Genomic DNA, 13,595 nt, shown 5'->3' on the forward strand with positions numbered 1-13,595 from the left:
CGAGTAAAAGTTATAGCCCGTTGACTCAGAATTGGTACTTTACATCAAATTGATGGTCGAATATGGTTAAATCAGTGCTCATTTTTGCATTAAATACTAATCCCAGTTAATCCCTATTAATCTCTAACTGTTCATTGAACAGATACCGTAATACTTGGGTCACTGCAATTTATCAGAACAAAGGTCCATACAAAATTTTAACCAGATCAGCCTAATAGTTTCCGAGAAAAAGTTGAACAGATAGACAAAGAGATATATAACATTTTTAAAGTATGTTTTACCGCCCAGTCCTTCAAAAAGTGATATTAAAAAAAAAAAAAAAATCAAATATATAATAAATGTTACTAAAGGCAACATAAGTTATACCCAACTGGGTAGGTTTTTAATGTTTTTACTAAAATGTAAAATGTTTAATTGCCTCGAAAAACTAGCAAGTTCAAAGAGTACGCAACTAGAAGAAAAAGTGGTCACAATGTATTTGTTATGCGGCTATTTTTTTTTGTGGTCGCACACCCTTTGAAAACGCTTGTTTTTCGAGTCAAATAAACACTTTACATTAAATAAAAGCATTAAAACCTACCCAGTCAGGTAGAAGAGTAACATCTTGCCTTTGGTAACATTTATTATATATTTGATTTTTTGACCACTTTTTTGAAGGACTGGACAATAAAGCATGCTTAGTTTTTAAATTATCAAAAAATAAAACTTAGCAAGAGAGATAACTCATTTGCCCCACTGTCTTTGATTGGAGTAGACCCAAACCAAGCAGAGGAATCTAGAAAGGAATGATTTCAGTAGTGCTGTGGAAGCCTGTTTTATTTTTTACTTTGTATTGAAGGGATGGAAAAAAAAAAGTTCCTGCTTATATGCATTAATTTTATTTAAAACTTAAATTCAGTCAACCTTCCACTTTTTGAAAAAATTGCTATGATGTTAAATTTAAAAAACTATTTATTAATTAAGGTAATTTATTAAATAAATTCTGAAAATTTCACTAAAATTTTATAATTTTACTAATTTTAGTGAATAAATAATATATTGTTGCGTTTACAAAAGTAGTTTCCCCTATAGAGGCTAGCACAAGATGAGGCAGGAATGAGATGCTCTCATTCTCCAGTTTTTGTTAGATGGGCAAAATAGTGCACTTGGGGTTCATTTGGGTTTCAATCTTGACAGTGTATGAATGTGGGGGGAGTACAAAGGTATTTATGTTCAGAGAACAAGTATTTCCTTATAAATTTTTAATTTTTTTTTATTTATTATTTTGTCTTTTCTGTAAATGCCTTATTTTTATCAGTTAATTTATCGTCAGCATATCTCATTCAAGTCCAGAATTTTAATCAAAACTCAGGAAGCTCAGTTAAATCTGTGGTGCACTATTCTGTACTAGTACCGAAATTGTTTCTATTTAGAAAAGCTCTAAATCCGAACTGAATGTCATATGATGGATTGGTAAAATAGTTAACCAGGTACATTAAAAAAAAAAAAAAAAAAAAAAAAAAAAAAGAGAGAGAGAGGTAGACCAATTATACACCCTATGTTGTGGGCTGGAAGCAAATTATGTCATTAAAGTTAAATATATTTTAATCTTGGAGACTATAAAAACAATTTACTTTTTTTTTTTTTTTTTTTTTACATTTTCATAAAAGATTATAGGAGATTAACAATAACTTGCGCATTTTAAAGAATTAAATTAATTTCTTCATTTTTTTAATAATAACTAGCAGGCCGTTAGCATTGCCCGGTCACAAGATATGCTTAAATACATTTTAATTCATGCAGATCACATTTATTATTATAGAACCAATTCTCTATTGATTATTATATTGTACCTAATATATAGAAGCGATATCAAAAGTAAAAAAAAAAAATGACTTAGGTGCCATCAGTTAGAATCAAAACCGAAACATACAACCCTCCACCCTCATTCTTTAAGCTCAGTCACGACCATACGCATATGAATAGTTCTAAAAATATAAATGTAGCTTTGTGCCTGTAAATATGTTTAGTGAACTACTCCTGCCAAGGTCAACTGTTTTGTTTTCAATTTTGAGACCTTAACAATCACTACTGTATATTGGATCCAATATACTAATCAATAGAGAATTGGCTCGTATGATAATAAATATGAAATCTGCATAAATTAAAATATGATATTTAAGCATATTTTACGACTCTGAGTGACCTACTAGTATATATATATATATATATATATATATATATATATATACACACACATACACACACTCTTCAGGATAGTGTAATGCAATAAATCTACTGGTATGGAAAACCTATAGGTTAAGGAGATATACTTTTTGAATTGTATTCTTTGTCTTGCATAGAATAAAAATCTAGATTTGAAACTTAACCATTTTACGTCATAGAATTTAAATTACTAATTTATGAGATATATATATATGTATATATATGTAAATATATAATCATGCCTCCGTTCAGTCTCAAGAGATAAAGGATACCCCCTGTAGGGGAACCTGCGTGTAATAGTGAGGCAAGGGTTGCACAATCTCTAATTACCCCACTCCTGAATCAGCACTGTTTGAGTCCAAGACAACTGGAAACAATGCCGAGATAAGCAGAGAGCACATACAGCACCTGGAAGTCCCAAATGGTCATCCATTTAGTACTGACCAGGTTAAACGTTGCTTAACTTCAGTGATCCAGGGGAAACCGGTGTGTCAACGTGATGATGCTGTGTGTGTGTGTGTGTATATATATATATATATATATATATATATATATATATATAGAGAGAGAGAGAGAGAGAGAGAGAGTGAGAGATGGAAGCAAAAGTTAAAAACACTGTATAAAACAAGACAAGATAATTAAACAACATAGGTATAGAGAGTGAAAGACAAGAATTAGTAAAAAAATGAGTCAATGGTTTTTTTTTCTCCAAATATAACTCAATCTCAAAACCAAGGAATATTTTCACATGTATTTTGTGTGATTACAGTATAACAAGTAGTACAAACAAATGTTGATTCACTCTGCTTTCATATAATAGATCGTTCAACACTTGTGATGTATCATGACTGCATTGCATTCATAGAATTCAACATGAAATAAGGTCAATAAAATTTAATTTCAAATTTTTTTTTTTCAGTTCAAAATAATTTGTTGACCTATTAATAAAATCCTTCAAAACATTGTCTGAAATGTTTAAATCATCAGCAAACAGAACAGACAGAACAGATGGAAATTATGTGATGAGAGAATCTAAAATACAGAGAATATTAAACATTTACTGAGGAAGATAATGAATGATAGAAATGGCATACAAGTTCGACAACAAAAAAGAAAAATTATCAGCAGAGATGTAATATATATATATATATATGCACATATATATACTGAGAGAACATGCCAAGAAGTTTTTGTCATCTACAAGAAAATTCTAACATACAACTAAACTCTGCCCATTGAACAATGGGGTCTCACTCACCTGCCCTAGCGTCTCCCGTGGTTCAGAACGGTAGGTATCTATTAAGGTATCCTGCGATAATGTGGAACCAGTCAAGTTGGTGCTCTTAGAAGCATCGTTGCCCGTTACCTTACTGGGCTCCAACATTCCTAAATTGGCAGCAAATATTGGAACGCCATGTTTTTTATGACCCATCAACTGTAAAGAGAAAACAAATCAATTAGATATTGTAAGAAAATTTAGAGATCAAAACAAAAAAAAAAATGACAAGAATTTGAAAATGAAAAAGTTGAAAATGAAAAAGTTGAAAAGGAAAAAAAAAAAAAAAACAAAATAAAAGAAAAACCAAAAGAACAAACAATATGATGAATAAGTGAAGTTATCCACTATAATTTACATATCAATAGCAGCAACTCCCACTCATGTCCAAGTATCAGGTTCTGTCGCTCGATAAGAGTTAATGTGCATATGGTAGTCATTGGGAGAATAGCATAGTAATCATTAGTGGAAATTTAGTATAATTAGATTATTTAAGAGGACAGTTCAACAAGAACTTGTTTACATTAGACTTGAAGACGACAATATTGCAGTCAGCTGGAAAGCAGAGGAGTGTTTTTTTTGTTTTTTTTTGTGAAAGATTGGCAAGGAGGGGACCATAGAATGGAGTTCAGTGGAGCACTTGCCATGAAACAATGATGGAGCAGAGACAAGCTTGCAACATCTGTTCCATCTGCCTGCTTCCCACCGGACTACAACTTGATGTCTTCAAGTCCAACATTAACAAATTCCTAATGAACCGCCCCCTTAAGTAAACACTTTATCAAATCTCCACACTAACGTAATGTACTTGCAATAACCCTTATCCCCGAGTGGCTTCCGGGCCTTGATAAGTGGTGATCACTGTGAAAAAAAAAAAAAAAAAAACATCTCTTCTGTCGGAAAGAGGTTGCAGAGAAAAAGGCATCACCTACTAAGTTACAAAGTCTATTTTAAACTGTCAAGGCAGGATAAGATGCTTCTAGCAGCTCCTGCCCAGATGTGGCAACATTACTCCATCCTTGGATGTACTTGGCTCTTAGAGGATTGCATCGGCAGTGAAATATCTACTGGAACGGAAGAATGAACCAACTATATTTCCAATGAAAAGATAAAACTTGAACAGCAAAGGGAGATGTGTGCAGAATGCAGAAAGAATGGATAAGAGTTCTTGGGAACAGTTGAGGTACTAAGTTCAATTCATAGGAGATGGATAAGGAAAACATGGGAGGAAGTGATAAAAAACAGACTTTAGAAAAAGAGGGATAAATAAAGACCTGGTCAGAGATAGGTTAGTTGTGAAGTCAATTTCTAAAAGTTGTTCAACACATGTCAGCATGTAAAACTGGCATTAAATTGATACTGCTGATGGGCATGATGATGATGATGATCATTCATTCAGTGTATAAGGTTACCTTGTCAGGTTTCCAAAATCAGACCCAAATAACAATGAATCTCACAAATCATTACTTAGTTTGGACTATTTTCTTTTTCTTTTATTATCGACCAGAATATAATTTTGTATGTTCTTTTTTCTTATAATATTTAAATAGTTAGACTGAAGGAATTTTCTGTTAATGACCTAATCAGCACGATCACTTAAGAAATTGATAAAATTAAATTTTAACATTCCCCCTCCCTCATGTCTAACTTTCACTGCTAATTTAAACAATTGATTAGAAATTTCAACATTTCATGATGTTGTGCTTCAGACAAAGTTTCACATTTTTTAAAACTATTAGGATACTCATTTCTTAATATTATTTGCATATCATAGTAGGCGATACAATAATTTACTAAAAAAAAAAACTATTTTCTTTTCATGAATTGCTGCAAGAGGCCTTTCTTAAAACTCAAACTTTTCATGGCTAATTTGTAAATCCTTCTCATTGTAAATCAACTGTCTTCCTTTAAAACACAGGATTTTAGTAAACAATTACATTACCAGACCAAGAAATATTCAATTTTAAAAAGGTTTTGGTGATTATAGAGCTTCCTTTTTTTTTTTTGTTACTTTGTTTTTTAACCAAGACTTAAAACTTTTCTCTTCATTATTTATGATAAATTCTTACACTGAAGAAAAATTTATTAATTATAAGACAAACAAAATAATACAATGCATAAACATTAGTTCTAAAAGCAAACAATAACAAAAAAAAAAATATCTCATTACTTATTGTGAATTTAATTATCCCAACTTGCAGTTCAGTTTTGATATTCATAAGATGAAAAGAGAAAATTATTAAATTCAATTATGTTTTTAAAACTAGTAATTACAATAATTATTTCCTGAGACAGTTTAAATAACTCTTCAAAACATTTTCTTTTATCATTAAATTGCGCCTGATTATGAAAGAAGCAAATCATTTAAGCAAGATGATACAATTTTTTTTTTAGTTGAAATTTAGTTTTTCTTTCTAGTGTTGATTATATACTTATATTCCTATATTATTATTTTTTTTTTTTTGGAAGACCCTTGAATGGAACCCACAAGGCAAGCATAAAATTGGTCGCCTGAGGCAGACATGGAAAAAAAGCATTGAGGCTGAAACCAGGGCCGCCAGAATGACATGAGCTAACCTGAAGAGGACCAGCCAGAACCGGGTCTGTTGGAAGAGCGTCGTTGCAGACCTATGCTCCCCAAGGAATCAAGAGGCCTAAACAAAATTCCTATAATTTTATTAAAAATCATAAAAACATGACATTCACAAAATTATTTATAATCTTCTAACATTTTTGTTCACTTCATTTTATGATAAAACCAATGTGTCACCATAAACGGACACTGCATGAAATAATGAGGGTCAAAGAGGGTGGACAGACTGAGGAGAGAAAGCACAAGCCAGACCTCCGCTAGATGAGAGCAAAGAGGACTGGGACCTTATTGCCACCCAAATTTTAATAAAGACCAATGGTTGCCACCAACAAGAAATCAATGGTAAGCGGCTGTTGCGATAATGCAAATTCTTTTGCAAAGGTTATCGAGGGGGGTGGAGAGTACTGGAAATCTGGGGAGACTTGTCACTCAGACTCCAGGGAACACCACAAGCTGTTCTCAAAGAGCAATCTTTGATGATGGCTTATGTGACTACTCCTAGTGAGTAAATAATAATAATATTGGTAGTGGAAAATGAGGACGCTAAGATTCTCTGAGATTTCATGGTTTAGTGTGACCAAGAGATATCTCACAGGAAACCGGATATTGTAGTTGAGAACAAAAAGACCAATAAATGCTAAATTATTGATGTGGCTTGACCAAACAACAGGAAAAAGGAATGAGAATCTACGGACCTATCAGAAACCGAGGGTGGAGATTGCTAGATTGGGGAATAAGAAAACTTCCATTGTGCCAATCATCATATGTATGCTTGGCTCAATTACAGATGATCTTGAGAAACACTTGAACTCTTTGGGAATCAACTACAACATCACGGTACTCCAGAAGACGGTTCTGTCTAATACAGCAAGCATTCTACATCAGGGGCTTTCCATTTAATTAATTCTTTGACTATGCTCACTAGATTTGGAGTAAAAACCTGCTTTTGAGTGAAGAAAGAAAAAAGGTGTAAAATATCACAGCACTGTGAAGTTAATAAACATAATTCTAATAAACATAATAATAATTACTTTAAGAATTTAAATAACTATTCAAAACTCTTCCAATAGTAGCAAAAATTAATTTATTTGCAAATTTGTGCAATGATTTGCCAAAGATGCTAACTGTATTTCTGATGAGATTCTAATGTTCTGAAATCTTTTATATCCAATAATTTCAGAATTAAAACATCATTACTTTAAGAATTATTTTATGAAATGTATAAGAAAATAAAAAGCATTTCGTATAAATAATAAGAGATTTAAAAAAAAAAAAAAAAAAAAATCAGTTGAAAGTCTCTTAGGTAATACTGAGTATGTACATTTGTTTTGTTGTTTTTTTTTAATGAAAATCTCCCCAGATAAGGCATGAAAACGCTTGATGTAAGGAACTAAAAAAATAAATAAAACTAGTCAGCAATAAGTGTTAGCTGGATAGATTTTGACCAGGAAAACGGTAATTCTTCCCCCTTTGCCAGAAACATTGTTTATGGAATGTGAGAACTAAAATACAAAATAAGGAAAGTGAGAGTTACGAGACTGTCAAAAAAAAAAAAAAAAAGAAAAAAAAAAAAGGCATTGCCACCAATGGCTGTGGGTAATCTGGAAATGATTTTGAGACCTTTAAATAAAAGGTAGAAAGTGATTTCTGACTATAATTAAAACGTAAAAGGCCATAGTCAGATATTATGGTTCGTTCAGGTTTCTAAAGCAAAGATATTTCTTAAAGGAGTCACTGTTCTAGAAAAGATCCAAATTGAAAGCAAAACGCTTTTTTTTTCACGTGCAAGAAAAAAAAAAAAAAAAAAAAAAAAAAAAAAAGTACAATTTGAGCAACTTGACCGAGACGGGTATTTCAACCAGTATATACGTATCATAATATGCAGAAATGTTGATTTTCAAGTGTGCATCAGTTGGTTGAAGATCAACACTGATATTTGAGGTTTTCTGTAATAATTCAACTAAGCAGACATTGCTACACAATTGCAAGAGAAATACCGAATCATGTTGCAGATAAAATAGAAAAAAATGTAAATATACTTTCCATATTTGAAGAAAGGAATTCTGGTGCACTTCCCTCTCAACAACAATGGCATTTATTGTGAACAAAACACCAAGCAAGGTACTTAGCATAAGTGCAAAATGTGCTAATAACGCAATAAAATATTGAATTTTACAAACAATTCTCAAAACAGTAAAAATTCCCAAATGGTGCCGCGACTATCGTCAGATTTTATTTCCAATTTTTAGACGCTTTTTTTGCCCAACATTCACTGTAATATACCCTTATACTACTACCACCTTTCACTTTCCTCCCACTAAAATGGAAAACGTGGGTAAGGATAGCCTATTTAAAAATAATCATATATATCAATCAATGAAAATGAATTTAGTTTTTAGAACACTTGTCGTAATGATTAGCGAGTTTGGGGTAGGGTTGAGAGTACCTATTAGGTTAAAAGGAAAAACAAAACGAATCAACTTACAATTTTTCTCGAATCAATACATAACGTTCTATATAGCACGTTGCTTCCTTTTGAATCGGTGAAATGATATGCAAGGGCATCGGTCACATCTACGTCCAACAGCTGTTTCCAGACACAACAGCTTGAACGGCTTGATCTGTAAAAGCAGAAAGAGAAAATAATGAATCCAATTAAAAGAAAAAGAAAATTAATGATTACACATAGATTTTATCTGAACTAGCGATGACATCATAGGTGTTATCATTTCTAGGTTTCTGAAGATGTCTACTTCATCTTTTCCAGGTGGAGGAGAAGGCCAGAAAATACAGCAGACGAAATGAAAATAAAAAAAAAATGTTACCCTTGAGGAGGAAAATAGTCTGAAGAAAGACAACCCTCTTCTCTAATAAAGAGCAATATATACATACACATACACACCCAAATAAATGACAAAAGTCTATATTCCAAGTTTGGTGATGTTGACCATCTTATAATTTATTCCTTCACAATTTTTGCAGCACCTGCTTTGCGAAATCATTCATTTAATTATTATATAGATTAATTGATATAATAATTAAATGAATGATTTTGCGCCACGAAACAGGTGCTGTCAAGAATAACTTGTAAATAAAGGAATAAATTGTAAGATAGTCAACATCATGAAACTTAGTATATAGACTTTTGTCATTTATTTGTTATATGCTCTGTAATTACACCGAGCTTGATAAATTAATTGGTATAAATTTGTCGAGCATCTCACCCTAAATCTGAAACTACAAAATAAAAAGAAATGACAGCTCAATCCAAAATAACGTTCAAACTCAAACACACTCAAACAACAATTCACCTCCTCCCTTGAGGCTTGCATTTACAAATATCCGAGGACTTAGAACTAACTTAGATAATGTAGAATCATTTCTCCTAGCAAACTCCCAGGATATCTTAGCACCAAGTGAAACTAATCTGCACTCTTGCATCCCCTAAACATCTTTAACATGTCTGGTTATCTTCCACTTTTTCGTAAGGACTGACAGACACATGCATGGACTTTGAGTCTATATTCGTAAGACCCTCCCATGATTAGGGAATCTAAACTGGAATCAAATGACCAGGCCTTCTTGTGCTTTAAACTAACTTTACAACATAGCATTAGCTACCTGCATTTTCTTTATCGCTCTCCATTGACTCAGGACTGTACTCTAATCAATAATGTCTCTGACAGCATAGATGTTGCACTCTCCCTTAACACTAGTGCCCAAATACATGTATTTAGTGACTTGCACGCCCACCAGAATAACTGGCTTGGCTTCTCTAACTACACTGACACAGCTGGTAGCATCATCCATAACTTTTCTATATCCCATTCTTTGACACAGACAGTAACATTCCCGACCAGTCTCCCAGATCGTCAGGACCAACAAGCCTCACTTCTGAATCTATTTCTGATAGCAGTTCCAGAGGATTGTGTAACAAATGCTCATTGCCCACTCGAGAATGCTGATCATGCAGTGATGCGATAGACATCACTATAAACTATAATGCCTGGGAGTGTTTTTAGTTTTATGCAGCCTACCAACATAATTGCATTTAAGTTGAAAAACCATTGTGACAAGGTACTACAATAAGACTAATTGGGATGCCATTAGAGATCACATCAGAGATGCCCCATGGGGAAATATCTTTTCTCTTCCTGCAGAACAGTGTGCAAATGAAACCACTGAATGGTTCAAAGCAGCAATTAAAGCTCACGTTCCCACATGGAAGTTCTATAGCAAACCTCACTCTCCCCAATGGTTTACTTCTACTTGCACAGCTGCCATTGCTCAGAGGCAACATGCATATCACAGATTTATCCAGCATAAATCCTGTACAAACAGACAAAATTATATAGAAGTAATTGTAAGAAATAAATAGCGACAGCTAAGAAGAGTGAATATACTGAAGCTACCAGGAAATGCATTGACGCACAGAAATTAGGAACTCTTGATTTCTGGAAAATCTACAACAGTCTAGTAAATAATGGGCAATCAACAATTCCTCCACTAACCAACAATCCTGAAGTTGTTTGCACAACAACCGAAAGCGCTAACATGCTTGCCTGTCAGTTTGCCTCAAACTCTACCTTAGACCCAGCAAACCACCCCTCCCTGATTTTCCTTTGCAAACATAAACCAAACTAGAGGATCATCTCAAGTACATGATATCATAAAAAACCTACACACCTCAAAAAGATATGTGGGCCTAATCTCATCTTGATTGTGCTATTAAAAAATGCTCCACTGCGGTTGCTCCAGCTCTCTCCAAACTCTTTAACAAATGCTTTAATGAACCTGCTTTCCTGACTGCCAGTAAAATACTTCCGTGGTACCAGTTTACAAGAATTCTGGTGAAAAAACTGACCCATTAGTCTCCTCCCTCTTTTCACCAAAATATTTGAGTCCATAATTAATCAAGCTCCACCTTATAGTCACTAAATTGTCTGACCATCAATATGGATTTAGACAAGTCCGTTCTAAACCACTGTGGATGTGGTGACAACTTTATGCAGCAGTCTATTCCAGGGAGCCAATATGCGATTGGAAAATATGGCTTTTCGCAAAAAAAAAAAAATGCATTACTTCTACAAAAATTACCAATGCTCTGCAGAGGTATCTCTAGTTCTCTCCAAACTTTACAACAAATGCCTTAACGAATCTTGTTTTCCTGACTGTTGGAAAAGTGCTTCTGTGGTACCAGTTTACAAAAACTCGGGTGAAAGAATTGATCTATAAATTATTGCCTCCATTAGCCTCTTCCCTCTTTTCACCAAAATATTTGTGTCCATAATTAATCAATCTAGTCCACAGCTGCTAGACTTCTGTACGATCAACAGTATGCAAGCCGGTTCTACTGCAGATATTCTCTAACTGTAATCTCTGAACGTATATGCACTACACTGGATAAAGCAAGGGAGGAGAGGGCAGTACCCCTAGATATATCTAAGGCTTTTGACAGAGTATGGCACGATGGTCTTCTCATGAAAATCAGATCCTATGGTATTATTGGATGAATACTTAATATAATTAAACCTTTAAATAAGAGAAGAATCCAGGTTGTCCTTGATGGTTGTACATTCAAACAATATGATATAAATGTGGGTGTACCTTAGAGATTGATCCTTGGACATTTATTATTCCTGATATTCATAAATGACCTCCCTGATAAAACTGTTTCTGAGATGGGTATATTTGCTGATGACACCACACTCTATAGCAGGCATGAGAGGAAAATGAAGACAATGATGGAAAGCCTAGAGGAAGACCTCAAGTCTGTAGCAGAATGGGCTCAAAAATGGATGGTAACATACAACGCTGCCAAAATTAAGCTCGTTTCCTTCAATAATCACAAGAAATCTTCTCAATCACCAATAGCTAAAGATACATTACCTGAAAGTACTTTTTTCAAACTCCTCAGCTTAATATTCACACAGAACATGAGTTAGAACAGATACACCGAGAGCATTGCCAAGACTGCTGTGAAGAAGGTGGGCTCTCTCTACTGTGCTAGAAAGTTACTTACATCTGAAAGTATCCTGTACCTCTACAAGCCCACCATTCGCCCATGAATGGAGTATTGTTGCCACATTTGGGCTTGTGCATTTGCTACCAGTCTCTCTCTTCTGAACAGGATTTAAAAGAGAGTCGCCATCCTGATAGGTCCAGAACTGTCATCTAAGCTTCAACCTCTGTCCCATCAATGAAATGTTGCATCATCTGTCTGTTTTACAAGGATTTTAATGGTGGATGCTCCGACAAACTATAAACACTTGTACTTCCTCGACATAAATACCTCCAACAAACCCGACAAGCAGCGAAGCCCAACCCCTACACCATAGAGATCCTTAGCTGTAAGAAGGCCTTACACTCTAATAGCTTCTCCCCAAGAACTGCTAGACTTTGGAATTCCCTTCCGGGTTTCTGCTTTCACTACTATACTGACATGCAGAAGTTCAAGTGTAATGTGAACAGACATCTTGCTGCTCAACTCCCTACATAGTATCCCAGCAACTTATATCCCTGATAGTAGCCTGCTATATCAAAGTGGCAATGTGCCTTATTTGGGGTGAAAATGTAATGAAACAAAAAAAAATAATAATAGTAATAACAGGTGAAATATAATTGAAAAATAAAAATATTTCAACAGAAAAATACTTCCACAGAAATATATATACACACACACACACACACACTGGTCATTCCAAAAGTAAAGCCTCCTATTTTATTTTTTAACTAAAAAAAGTTTTAAAGACTCAAAATAAAATATTTAAAAAAATTGGCAATGGTCCTGCTGTTATAACTAGGATCAGTAGAGAGCAGGAGTTATACAGTGGCACATCTCCAATCTTGCTTGTTAAACATTGTGTCACTTTCAGACATGGTAGAAAGCTCATAACGCTCTTGGAATTTGTACACAACTGGTCAAGTAGTAGACGGTCTGCTACAGAAAGAGGAAACCGGTTTTCATCAAATGGAATCATACCTTTTCCAGGGCGACAATTTCATCGTTCCACCATACATATATATATATATATATACACATATATATATATACACATATATATATATATATATATATATATATATATACACATACACACGGTGGTCATTCCAAAAGTAAAGCCTCCTATTTTTTTTTAACTAAAAAAGAGCTTTAAAAAGATTCAAAATAAAATATTTAAAAATTTTATTTAATTACATTTTGGAAAAAGATGCAATTTAGTTCAGACTACCCATTTGACCTTTTTTTTTTTTAAAACTTCTTCAGCTTTTTTTTAAATTCTTTTTTTTTTTTTTAAACTTCTTCAGCTTTTTTTAAAGTTCTTTTTTTTTTTTAAAAACTTCTTCAGCTTTTTTTAAAGTTCTTTTTTTTTTAAAAAACTTCTTCAGCTTTTTTTAAAGTTCTATTTAAAAAAAAAAAAAAAAACTTCTTCAGCTTTTTTTAAAGTTCTTTTTTTTTTTAAAAACTTCTTCAGCTTTTTTTAAAGTTCTTTTTTTTTTAAAAAACTTCTTCAGCTTTTT

General features: G+C 33.4%; 1 protein-coding gene across 7 annotated transcripts in view; it reads right to left on the reverse strand.

Annotated features, from left to right (window-relative positions):
- The window catches only part of LOC145260367 (uncharacterized), a 341,973-nt gene that overhangs the window by 83,322 nt on the left and 245,056 nt on the right, over positions 1 to 13,595 (reverse strand). For all 7 annotated transcript variants that reach the window (XR_013864279.1, XM_080118307.1, XM_080118301.1 and 4 more), the window contains 2 exons: positions 8,560 to 8,695; positions 3,464 to 3,640 (listed from right to left, as the gene is read on the reverse strand). Coding sequence is in view for 6 of the 7 variants with exons in the window: in XM_080118307.1 (XP_079974433.1) it covers positions 3,464 to 3,640; positions 8,560 to 8,695 (313 nt within the window). In the remaining variant the exon portion in view is untranslated. The remainder of the gene's footprint in view (positions 1 to 3,463; positions 3,641 to 8,559; positions 8,696 to 13,595) is intronic.

Source organism: Euprymna scolopes, chromosome 36 (genome assembly GCF_053919585.1).
Source record: "Euprymna scolopes isolate OS-2025 chromosome 36, ASM5391958v1, whole genome shotgun sequence".
Taxonomy (NCBI): Eukaryota; Metazoa; Mollusca; class Cephalopoda; order Sepiida; family Sepiolidae; genus Euprymna; species Euprymna scolopes.